The sequence below is a fragment of the Pollachius pollachius genome, assembly GCF_949987615.1.
Source record: "Pollachius pollachius genome assembly, chromosome: 9".
Classification (NCBI taxonomy): domain Eukaryota; kingdom Metazoa; phylum Chordata; class Actinopteri; order Gadiformes; family Gadidae; genus Pollachius; species Pollachius pollachius.
This window is the reverse complement of record NC_136942.1, coordinates 4,478,439-4,490,929: the sequence shown is the minus strand read 5'-3', so window position 1 is coordinate 4,490,929 and position 12,491 is coordinate 4,478,439. Positions and strand designations below refer to the sequence as shown.

Below are 12,491 nucleotides of genomic sequence, written 5' to 3'. Positions count from 1 at the left end.
TTTATAGTTACAGAATGTGGATGTGTACTTTGTTTGGTGACGTTATTCATATGAAAAAGCAGACATGTCTACGGTATTATTCAACGACATTTGGTCTGCTGGCGTTTCGCCTGATCTACGAGCAGGCTGCATGATGCGTTGCTATATTTACTTTTTAAGAGAAACCCTTTGTCCAACACAGCCTTATTGGAATCCCGAGGTTCCTCTGACGCAGCAATATCCACCCCTTATTCCCCATGTCCCGCATAATGTTCCGCAGAGGGCCTTCAATGTCTTTCAACAAAATATCTATTGCTTGACCTTACACCCCTCTGCCAAAGCACGCTAGTGTCTGTTGTGGAAAAGCCCCACCCCCGTAACATTTTCTCCCTGTTCCGACTTGGCTGTGGCTCCGGAAAACCCTGTCATCTGAATCACTGATCTGGAGCCAGCCCAGTCGCATTTCTGAGCATGACCGTGGGGAAATCACTCCACTTCCTCCATGGCTCGCGTTTTTGTCGAGAGGCCTCCCGAGGGCATGGGTTCTCGAGGCAGGTGGCGACATTTGCATATCACTGGAGTGGAGACAACTCAAGCCTGGGAAATCCTGGAGCTCTGTGGTGTCATTGTGCCAAGCGGAGCTCTCAGGGGCTAATGAGTGATGGCTTACTGAGAGAATCCCTTTGAGGTCAGGAGAGCCACGTTCAGGCCGGTCGCAGCTGGCTTGGGCTTGATAACGCCGCCACAGTCGATCCGGAATTAGGTTTTCTTGCTCTCATGCAATGCTGCAATGCAGGGGAAGAAGGATAACAACATACAAGGTCTGAGGATCCAACAATGACTCCCTGGATCTTCAGAGGCTTTATGATCCCAATGAAGTGTCAGATTATTTGCATACATCTCAGTCTTATCATTGGGTGACTTGTAAAACAAACTCCAGCATTTTGAGACAGGGAAAAATGAATTGGTGGGTCACTACGTGTACCCGAAGATCCTTAACTATTCTAAAATATCTGTTGTTTTCCCTTTCTATGCATTTTAATAATCAACAATTCTTTCACATACTTGACTAGTATGGGATGCGGTTAAAACATTTTTCTACATTTTTCAGCACTCAGATATTGTTAATGTTATCATTGTTCACACTCTTCCATCTCTGCTTCACAGTGTCCTACTTCGGGGACAGCTACTGCAAAATACAAGCCATCCAAGATGTCTCCACCTTCCAGCTGTCCCTGCAGTTTAAGACTAGCCGCCGTAGTGGCCTTCTCCTATTGGCTGCCGGGATGGAGGACTACATGTTCCTGGAGCTCCAGAATGGGAAACTACAGGTGAGACATGTGGACAGTGCAAGGTTAGAAGGCTGTCCTTGACTCAGCTTCTTTAAACAAGGGAAGATGGTTGTTAAGTTACAACTACAATTCAATTATGATTTCCTGTTCAGGTCAACTGGCAGAGCATGGCGCTAAAGGGGTTCAGAGTTCGGTTCCCAGGTCAACCATGCTGGAAAAAAAATAGCCTTTTCAGAATCCTTGTTTTTAAAAGTGTCTATGAAAGAAAATATTTGCTATTTGTCTCAACGCATCAGAATAAATTACTGTTCTTCATAATGAGAACGTCTTATCTTTCTCTGAATAACTCACTGTGTACCCAAGTATCTATTTCCACAGGTTGATGAACAATTACTGTATTTTTTGGATGTAATAGTGCAACTCTGAGTAAACACACTTACCTAACCTTCACGGTCAGTGGAGCGGTTCTTTTGTTAAATTTCATCACTGATTATATCATTTGGGCACAGAATCCTGGCCTATACCATGCAAACAATCGTTTTATATTATTAGATATTTTACATTATAAGTTATAGCGTACTCAGTTGACATTGTAAAGCCTGATAACGTAATCAAATTTTCTATAAATATTCTATGCATCAAATAAGTATAGATGCCATCTTTTAGACCATCACATAATCTACACTGAATAAACCAACAAAATAATACATTTATAGACGATAAATTATACAGTATTTTAAATTGTATTCTGTCACCTTTGTCTCTTCACAGGTACGCATGGACATGGGCGCGGGAGAGGTAACGCTGTCCTCTTCTCTCGGAGTGCAACTGAACAACCTTCTGGAGCACCGTGTGTCCGTCACCCTCCAGGACTCCAAACTCACCATGACCATCGATGAGATCTTCCCCACGTTTGTCCCGGTGACGGGCGCCGACGAAGAGGAGCTCAACATCGACCTGGGTGTGTGGCTGGGTGGAGCAGGAGATCTGGAGGCCCCGTTCCTTAGCAACGCCATCCCACCGTTCCGAGGCTGCCTGACCGACCTCAAGTTCGAGTCCCACGGGTTTGACATCCTCAGCTCAGAGCTAAAAGAGTGCCACGACACCAAAGAGTCCTGCAGCGGGGAGTTTGAGGCCGGCGACGGCGAAGCCACCAGCTTCGTCAGCCCTGATTCGTTCGTATCTTTACCCACCTGGAGCGGAGCAAGCGGGGCGGGGCGTTCCTTGGAATTCCTGATGAAAACCACGATCGAGGACGCAGTACTCGCTTTCCATCCCGGCCGTGAATCTGATTTCATAGCCATAGGTGTGGTAGGGGGCTTCCTCAAAGGTGTGGTGGACCTTGGGAAAGGCATGCAGGTTCTGGACAACACCCAGGTCAAGCTGGATGATGACCAGTGGCACAGAGTGAGGCTCCAGGTGGACAAGACCTCACTCGTAATTAATGTTGATAGCCAGGCCAGCTCCCTCACACTGGACAGCTCACAAAGTTTGGACCTAGTAGGAAATCTATACTTGGGTGGGATCCAAAGGAAGATGAAAGATGTGTTCCAGGAAAGTGGCATCTTGGATCGCATGGAGGTCGAGATCACATCGGAGTCTTTCATTGGCTGCTTCGGAGAAATCAAAGTGAACCAGAAGGACAGGAGTTTGCAGGATGCTTTGGTGACTAAGGATGTGCAGGTGAAATGTGATGGAGAGGACTATGACTACTCAAGCTACTATGACTCAGAGGCAACCACCACCGCAGCCCCTGTTCGGATTCGATACGACGACGTGGACCCAAACGAACGCCACTGCTATCCCACCGAGGAAACGCCAGAGGCTTTCCGGAATATCACCAAACTGCTTGATGTCACCCCACTGCTGGTGACCGAGGGCGGCGACGCCTTCCTGGACATAAGCAACCTGAGCCCCACATTCGATTTAAATGCGGTAGGAATGCGGCAGTCTCAGATCATCTTCACCCTCAAGAGCGATCCCTGGTATGGACTTATGGATATGGATCTCAATACTAAACACACCAAAAAGTTCACCCTGCTTGACGTTGTCAACCAAAAAATTAAGTACCTTCATGATGGGAATGAAAAGTATGGGGATCAAATACAGTTGGAGGTGGCTGTCTACAGTAACGGCTACATACCAGAGTGTCTGAAAACGCCACGCGAGTACACACTTCCGGTGGAGGTGGTTCCTGTCAACGCCATCCCACAACTTGGCGGTGGAGACATTCTGGTCACAGAGCAGGGTAGAACACGCCTGAGTTCCGATGTCATTCAAATAGTGGACACTGACGCGCGTTGTGATGAATTGAAGATAACAGTAACCTCAGCACCTTCAAGGAACATTTACCTTGAAAATGACCAACAGCCAGGGAGACCCATTTCAGAGTTTACATGCAGGCAGCTGAAAGACGGCCTTGTCTATTTTGTTCACAAAGGGGGCCATGTGGAGGACATTACCCTTGACGTATCTGATGGCCATTCAGTCAGTCAATCCACAACATTTAAGTTGTCTGTGACTGTACCACATATGACCGTAGTTACCAATAATGGCATTGTATTGTCTCAGGGAAGCAACGCTACCATAGGTGTTCAACAGCTGTCTGTCATTGCTAATCCTCGCGAGGGAGATGTTGTTTATAATGTCACGCAACCTCTGCGGTACGGGGAACTGGTCATCATTACAAGTAACGGCATGCCCAAACAGATCACCTCTTTCTATCAATCAGATTTGGATCAGGGCAGGGTTCAATATGTTAGCACAGACTCAAGTGATCAGGAAAACAATGTTATCGACCATATTCAGTTTGACATCCACCTGGGGCAGGTTTCCAAGTGGAACAACACTCTTATGGTCAAAATCCTTCCCGCTCCAGTAAAGATTTCTCGACTAGACCCAGTGGAGGTTGAATCAGAAAAGGAGTGGTTCATCTCTCGTTCAAATCTTCAGGCAATGGTCAATGGGCAAATGGCTGACCAACATATGGTCAAATATGTTCTCCTGAAGCCACCAACACTGGGCAGTCTTCGGTTCCGTGGCAGCGAGCTCTCTGAAGGCGACACCTTTACAGGTCAGGATATCCAGAACGACGACCTCAGTTACATGCACAGGGTCCACAGTGCCGTGGAGAGTGTGGATCAGTTCCTGTTCAGAATGTTCGTCGGGGACCAGCAGTCTCCCATCTACACCATGCCGATTACCATCCTTGCCGACCAAAGCGCTGATTCAACTGTCCCTCATCTCACCAATGAAAATTTGGCTGTGTTGCAGGGCGGCGAGGACATTCTGAGCAAGAAATACCTCTGGGTTCAGTCGCAAAGCTCTGTCGATTTTGTGTACCGGGTCACACAAGACCCGAAGCATGGGAGACTTATCAGGGAGTCCCCGCCCGGGCAGCCTAGGTTTGATGGGGGAATAAGCGTCTTCAGCAATGAGGACCTCGAGCTGGACCGGCTCATTTACAAGCACGACGGCTCCAAGACAGACAGTGATGAGTTTCATTTCACAGCGAGCGACGAGACCAACGAACAGACTGACACCCAGTCGTCCATGACTGGCGTCTTTAGGATAACCGTTCAATCAAAGAACCAGCATGTGCCCATGCGTGTCGTCAACAAGACCTTCAACGTGGTCAGGAACGGTCAGCGCTTGCTGACCACAGACGTCCTTCAGTTCAGGGACGACGACGCCAACTTCAATGACACCCAGATCGTCTACGCTCACGAGGGAATCCTGTCGGGGCAGCTGGTTTCGGCGTCCAACCCCTCCCAGCCCCTCTTCCGCTTCACCCAAGCCGACCTGAGAGACAAGCACATTCTCTTCGTGCACAACGGAGCTGACCGCGATCACTTCCAGCTGCAGGTGTCCGACGGGCTCCACCAGACGACCACGCGGATGGAGCTGCAAGCCGGCGATCCCTACCTGCGTGTGGAAAACAATACCATGGTGGTGATGGACCACGGCAGCACCAAAACCATCGACACTATGCTGCTGAGTGCAGACTCCAACCTGGACGTCCGAGACGACGGCGACATCGACTTCGAGGTGACGTCCTCGCCCAGCGACGGCAGGATCATCGTCAGCGGCATCGAGGCATCGAGGTTCACCCAGGAGGACCTGAGGAAGGGAGTCGTGTCGTATGAGCACAACTACGAGAGCTTGAGGTCCAAGGACTCCTTCGGGTTCACTGTTCGAAGCAAGGGTTATTCACAAGAAGGCACATTCAGGATTAAGATATTCAAACAAGGGTATCTCTCTCAACCGGATGTGGTCACCAACGAGGTCCTCATCGCGTACGAGGGGGAACACACCGTGGTCGACCACGATCATCTAAAGGTACTGTTTGTTTGCTCTATAATTATGCTTTAAACTGTATAATAAAACTGTATATCATAATTACTCTTTTAATGAGCCTACCTACACTGTACGATGTGCATATGCTTTCGTTTAGCGAGGCACTATTTATAAACTCATTACTGCCTGACTGAATACAATGTTATTTCTAACTTCTGTTATTTTCTGCTCTGCTTGTGGAACATGACTCACACGACTCAAACACTGTCTCATGAGATTGTACAATATTTGTTTTGCAACTCTCTCAGATTCCCATTGCAACCACATGCAACCGCCACATGTTATACTGAACATATTGCTTTTAATCGTGTTTATGTACTCAATTACACTCTATTAAGTGTTGAAAACTGAGCGAAAAGAATACCCTCAGGGCGTTTCTCGAGCCCCCTGTAATTTATAAGATACAGTCTGCTTGCACTCTATCTAATAAGTAAATTATCTGAGCTTAATGTGTTTATGTAGACTTTGACGATAATGAGAAAGAAAACATTCAACAAACTGTTTGGAAGACAATGTGGAAAACCCCCATTTTACTACCGAGTAATTTAGCACTATACCCTTTTATCCAAAGCAACAGCAAATGTATCTAAGGGCCAGGTCATTTATGAGCAGATTCCAATCATGCCTTATGCTCTAGGACAATGCACAATCTGATACGAACCCAGAATCGCTATTCTACTAGTAGGCCATTGTCCACAAATCTTCTTACTGTCTCTGCACCAACCCTTTATCATGAACCCTTCTGAGCTACATGAATAACCATTGTGTACAACCTTTGCTTGTGCATCTTTCAGGTTGAGCAACCAGACATCCTGCCCTCAGAGATGGTGTTCACCGTCAAGGGGCTCCCCCGGCTGGGTCACGTGGTCATGTTGGTGAACAACTCGGACAGGGCCGAGACCATGGTGCTCGACTACTTCCACACGTTCACCCAGGACGACATCGACGAGGGCCGAATCCTCTACGTGTCCGCCTCACTGCAGGTCGGTTGGTCATCCCAGCTTCTCCGTTCAGCGCATACCTCCCTGTCACGAAGGAGTAGCAAGACACATCCACTGATACCATTTAATCATTTAGTTGAACCATTTTTAGGGGTAAGGCAGCATATTGCTGAAGGATGCCTACAGGTTATGTGACATACATCAAACCCAGTGCCCTTTTCATGGGAACCGAACGTCCATCCACCCACTAACCTGCACGTCCTCCTACTAATCCCAGATGAGAAATGTGGTAAATGTGTTTCAATTCCAGTCCACGTAGACCCAGAAGTGCATGATTAAAGCAGTCTCAAATGTCCAGGATGTGGTTCATGCATTATGATCTCTGCTCTCGCTAATGGTTCTCCCAACATCCGGTCCGGGGCCTTTCCAGGGCAGTGACGTCTTCCGGGTGGACGTGAGCAACGGCTTCACCAGCGTGGAGAACCTGGAGGTGATGGTGAACATCGTGCCGCGCTTCATCCCCCTCTATGGGAACAACTTCACGGTGAAGGAGGGGCTGGGCGTGTCCATCAACACGGAGATCCTCAACATCTCCCACCCCTTCTACGAAGACGCCAACATCGACTTTGAAGTGTTGGAGCCGCCGCGGCACGGCGACCTCCGCTACCAGGACAGGGCCGTGCATGAGCTGTCCTACTTCACCTGGGAGGAGGTGAGCGGGGGGGGGGGGAGGAGCTTAACTACTCCACCTGGGAGGAGGTGAGCAGGGGACGGGAGAGGAGAAGGAGGAGCTTAACTACTTCAACTGGGCAAAGTTGAGCAGGAGGGGAGAGGAGAGGGAGGACCATAACTACTTTACCTGGGCGGAGGTCAGCAGGGGAGAGGGAGGAGCATAATTGCCTCACCTTGGAGGAGGTGAGCAGGGGGGGGAGAGGGAGGAGCCTAACTACTTCACCTGGGGGGAGGTGGGCAGGGAGGGGGGAGGAGAGGGAGGAGCCTAACTACTTCACCTGGGAGGATGTGAGCAGGGGAGGGAGGAGCTTAACTGCTTCACCTGGAACGAGATGAGGAGGGAAGGGACGAGGTGGAGGTGAGGGTGGAGGGGAAGGAGGTGCTCAACTTCTTCACCTGGGAAAATAAGAAAAGGTGAAGAAGGGAGGAGGAGGTGAGTGAGGGGGGTAGGAGGGAAAGGGAGGAGAAAAGTATGTTGGGGGAAGGGAGGCACAAAAAGACAGAAAGAGCATGCATGCTTGCCTGAAGATCCGAGGCACTAGTGAAATAGTGGTGGGATCTGCGGTCTCAGTCAGCATTATAAATTTAAATAAATTTCAACTTTAACAAAAGATATAACAGAGCAACTTCAATTCAATATAAAGGTTCAGGGTTTCTTTCTGGTATTGGCTTGTGGTTTTGGGTCTTCATGAACGAGCAAAAAACTCAAAAATAACTCACTATTTTCTCCTATGATGTGACTCAACACTTCCCACTAGCCCACTAACTACACAGTTTGCCGTGACTACATACTGCATTAAACTACACTATAACTACCCTTTCCTGCTTTCTAATTTCCCCAGTGCGCCTTCTTACCTTCTTTGATCACAAAGTCTCTTCAAGAGAGTGGTCATCACCGCAGAATTCTCTTAACTTGATGTTACATATTTTCCACTCTACTGTTTCTCCCATGGTTTGTACGTGTAGTTCCAGACAGAACTTGAGAGAGAGAGAGTGAAAGAGAGAGAGAGAGAGTAGAGAGAGAGAAAGGGAATCCTAAGATTGCCACACGATGATCTTGTCTTCCACCATGTGGTTTTGGGGTAGCCGGTATATATACACAGTACACAGGGCATAATTACTAGTGGAAAGACATGTATTTGTAATGTTTTAAAGAGGGATGGTTAGTCATGCGCCGTATGGCTCCTGCATGTAGCGCTCTTCTTCTTTGTTCTATTTGCTGCTGCATTGTGGAAAAAGTGACAGGACCCTGGAACCCCCGGACGCCAGAGGAACGGGGCCCGGTGTGCCCCCATAACAGGAGGCCCCTCTCCCCACACTGAGTACTGCCAGACCGTCTCTCTGCATCTATGTCTCTCTGTCTCTATTACTTTCTCTCTCTATGACTCTCCCGCTGCCTCTCCCTTTCGCTCTCTCTCTTTCTTTCTGTACTCTGTCTACTCTCGCTGTCTCTCTTTCTCTCTCTCTCTCTCTTTCTGTACTCTCTATCTCTCTACAGTCTCTCTCTCTCTCTCTCTGCTCGTTCTCTCTACTCTATCCGTCTACTACACTCTCAATGTCCTCTATCCACTCTCCCTCTCTCTTCTCTGTCTACCTTCATTGTATCACTACTCTTTCTCCATGTCTCCTCTCTAATCTCAGTATATGTCTCTCTTTCTCTCCTCGCGCTCTCTGTCTGCCATGCACCTTTATGGGGCCTGGGGGATGACCCTGGCCTGGTGTAAATAAGGTTCCCCTTGGACCTGGGAAGAGGAGCTCACACCGTTTGTACGCAGCGTTTCAGACATGGCTATAATAAGTCAGCTCCTCCAGCTCCCTCTTCTCCTTCCTCCCCCTTCTTTTCTCATACCAGCTGCAGGGTTTTCCTTGTCTTTGTTTATTCTTTCCCGAGACATCAAGACTGCCTTCCCCCCCTAGCCCCCCCCCCCCCCCCCCGTTTAGTATAATTCCCCCCAATGAGGACCACATTGTCCAGAAATGCACACACTTCAGTTTGAAGCGTATCGCTTCAGCCAGAGCTGTAGCCGTCCCGAAATGAAAGACGGATGTGTTTTGTTCCACATTATCGAAAACATTATTTGGGGTCGTTCAGGGTGGTGTTCACTGATGACGAGAACAGTGGGTCTTCTCAAGTAAAAGGCAGGACACAGGGTTTTGTCTGGTGGGCCACACCCTCCGCCCTGATGTTCCTGCCTACACTGGGGCTTCAATTTGAGATTGGTCACAGATAACTGTGGCTTTTAGCGTGATGAAGCGTGACCGAGCCTAGTCAGGGTTACATGAGGGTACACTGGCCCTGGAAACAAAAAGTACAGTCTGTACAGTAGAGCGAGCGTCAGGCCGTCTGCTGCAGCATTTTGCTGGTATTCTTAGCCTGGGTTTTGTTTGTTTAGGGGGGTGTGAGGAGTCTCGTGATGTTCGTGAGAGAAGCGTGAACATATGGCGATCACGTGCCCTAGAATGATGCATCACAGACGTGCATGCGGCCATATTCGCGATATTATTATGCTTGTTATTTGTGATATTAGTGAGTGAAACCCAGTAGAAGAATACGTGGAAGGATAATTGAACTAATCTGGCCCAGAACGCTGTTTGATTAATGAGTTCAATTGTTAATTGGTTTCGGTTCTTGATCGAGTTTCCAATCGCTTCCATCTGTAGGAACGTAGCAGCATGCCACACACACTCTAGAAACTCCTTCCTTTTTTCCTTTCTTTCTTGCTGTCTGTCTTTCCGTCATTGCTCCTGTCTCGCTGTATTCTCTCGACACATCCAACCACCCTCATCTATCCCACTCTATGCACAACGCATATATATAAAGATAATTCAAAACTCATGCAACATCTCACAGTTACAATCTCAATGGGTGAGATTGAGCCAAGACGATCTAGTTCGAATGATACACACATTGCCACGTTAAAGTCGCGGGCAGACACAAACAACTTTGTCCATGTAAATATGGCCACATGTTCTCGAAGCCCCCTCCATTGTTTATTGTGCCAGCAGGGGGAGGGGTTATTGTCCCCCCCTCCCCCCCCCCCCCCCCCCCCCATCATTAATAATGAGGACGGGGCACCGGGAGTGGGCGGCTATGGTGGTTGTGCTGGTGCTGCCAGTTAGAGGGATGGAGTGGTTATGGGGTGGGGGGGGAGGGGGGGAGTTTGGGGTTGTAGTGCGGGAGACGGTGGCGGCGAGGGGAAGGGGGGGGAGTCAGTAGAATGCCAAACATATGGAAGCTATTTGCAGCTTCCTGTGCTCTGGTGCTGGGGTCCCCACATCGCAATCGGCTGGGTATGTGTCTGCGCGTGTGTGTGTGTGTGTGTGTGTGTGTGTGTGTGTGTGTGTGTGTGTGTGTGTGTAACTGGGTAACTGTGTGTGTGTATGTGTGTGTTTGGCCAAGTGTGTGTCAGAGAGTACGTGTGTGTCTGTGTGGCTGTGTAAGTCTGTATCTGTGCGTCTCTGATTGTGTGTATGTGTGTGTGTATGGGGGGGTCGACACACTCTTTTTCACTCACTTTTTTAGGGGAGGATCCACTGTCGTCCACTTACTTTCTTTTTGGACTAAACTAGAGCAGGACTACACATGATGCTGGCTGTCTCTCTCACTCTCTCCTCTCTTCTCCTCCCCTCCCCTTGCTCTCTCACTCTCTCTCTCCATATTTCTTGGCAAGTAACCCAGCGAGTAAATATGGAGAATTAGCTTGGCTGGGTCTCCATCTTCTGTTTATTGTCTGGCGTGTTTGACAATAGAAGAAGTATTTCTTTGTCTCCGAGACTGAGCTGAAGGTTTACTCCTCATCAGGGCTCATTAACCACACTGCAGCCGGGGGTATAAACTGCATAATACTGGCACCCTCAGCCGATAGAATATATCCAGCGGTATACTGTTACCTATTACTATTTAGGAGACACTTTAAGCTAATGCCACTTACCATGCAGAATCATAGCATTGAAGAAAAGGTTGCTTTCTGTAGGCATCCCATGGAGGCAGATATTGGGGCTTAAACCCAGTAACTTTCTTGTCGGCCTTGGCCCACATTTTCTCCCCTGCTTCACTTTAGAACACTCTTTATAGGCGAAACGTCATTTCATCCTTTCAAATTTGTAATTTCATTAAATGTTTCTTGAATTGAGATGTGGTAAATCATTTTCTAAGCCAGTTGTTCCCAACCTTTGACTTTAGGGGTAACTCTACATTTTCATCAAGATCTTTGTGAACCACCTCATATACAAATGGTCAAAAATAGATAAATACACATGCAGTGGCTGAGCAAAGAGTGCCAGTGCCAGCTTTATACGCAAACGAGACTAACATTCGATCATACAGCGGGCTTCACACCAGGCATCGCTGTGCGACAGGTAGAGCCTTTAAAGTCGACTGAGTTTTAATAGGAGATTATCTTTGTTATTGTTGTATGTTAATGTTGTGTGTGCATATATTAGCCGAACAACATCATTCTGGATAATTGGGAATATAAACGCGAGCTCACATGAGGTAGATCCGATCCTTCATTTATTTTTTACGTTTTTAACTTCAAAGTAATTTAACCGTGTTATAATAATAACTTGACTTTGACCTGTCGTGTTGTTAAAAACAAAAGCTTGGCCACACTGGGCGAGGAAGCTTCATGCAAGAAACATATCATTTTTAATTTTAATTTAAAAAAAAGAAATTGGGAAACGTTTCTTTAAACATCACAAAAGCAGCACGTCATTTTAAGTCTAAAAGGGCATAAGAAGGGGTTCTCACGGGTTGTTGTTCGTGTGTGTCCCCCCGCAGGTGAAACTGGGACATATCGTGTACATGCACGACAACAGCGAGACCACAGAGGACAGCTTCACGCTCGCCGCCTCGTCCTACGAGATCGAGCGCCGCAGCCTTCCCGTCACCGTGGCGATCACCGTCGAACCCGTCAACGACGAGCCGCCCACGCTGACCCACAACACGGGGCTGGAGGTAACAGTTGAGCTAGCGTAGCGTCCGCGTTTAGCCGTTTCCTTGGAAACGGGACCCCGAAAGGTTTGACCGTTCATGGTTTACCTGCAGAACTCTGAGAGTTTGATTTGGTGGATTTTGGTGGAAGACAAGCAGGGCCGTTTTGTAAAAAACAAAATAAAAAAGATTGTAGATGTATTTTGTAATATTCATATTTTGCTCTAAAAACATAGAAACAGATACCCTTCACTTCTC

The 12,491-nt window shown here is 48.0% G+C and overlaps 1 protein-coding gene across 1 annotated transcript in view; it reads left to right on the top strand.

The window, feature by feature from the left end:
• cspg4 (chondroitin sulfate proteoglycan 4) overlaps positions 1 to 12,491 on the top strand; it is a 59,937-nt gene that overhangs the window by 31,519 nt on the left and 15,927 nt on the right. The window contains exons 2-6 of the mRNA XM_079743891.1: positions 1,147 to 1,310; positions 2,043 to 5,609; positions 6,422 to 6,610; positions 6,999 to 7,280; positions 12,081 to 12,257. Coding sequence (XP_079600017.1) covers positions 1,147 to 1,310; positions 2,043 to 5,609; positions 6,422 to 6,610; positions 6,999 to 7,280; positions 12,081 to 12,257 — 4,379 coding nt within the window. The remainder of the gene's footprint in view (positions 1 to 1,146; positions 1,311 to 2,042; positions 5,610 to 6,421; positions 6,611 to 6,998; positions 7,281 to 12,080; positions 12,258 to 12,491) is intronic.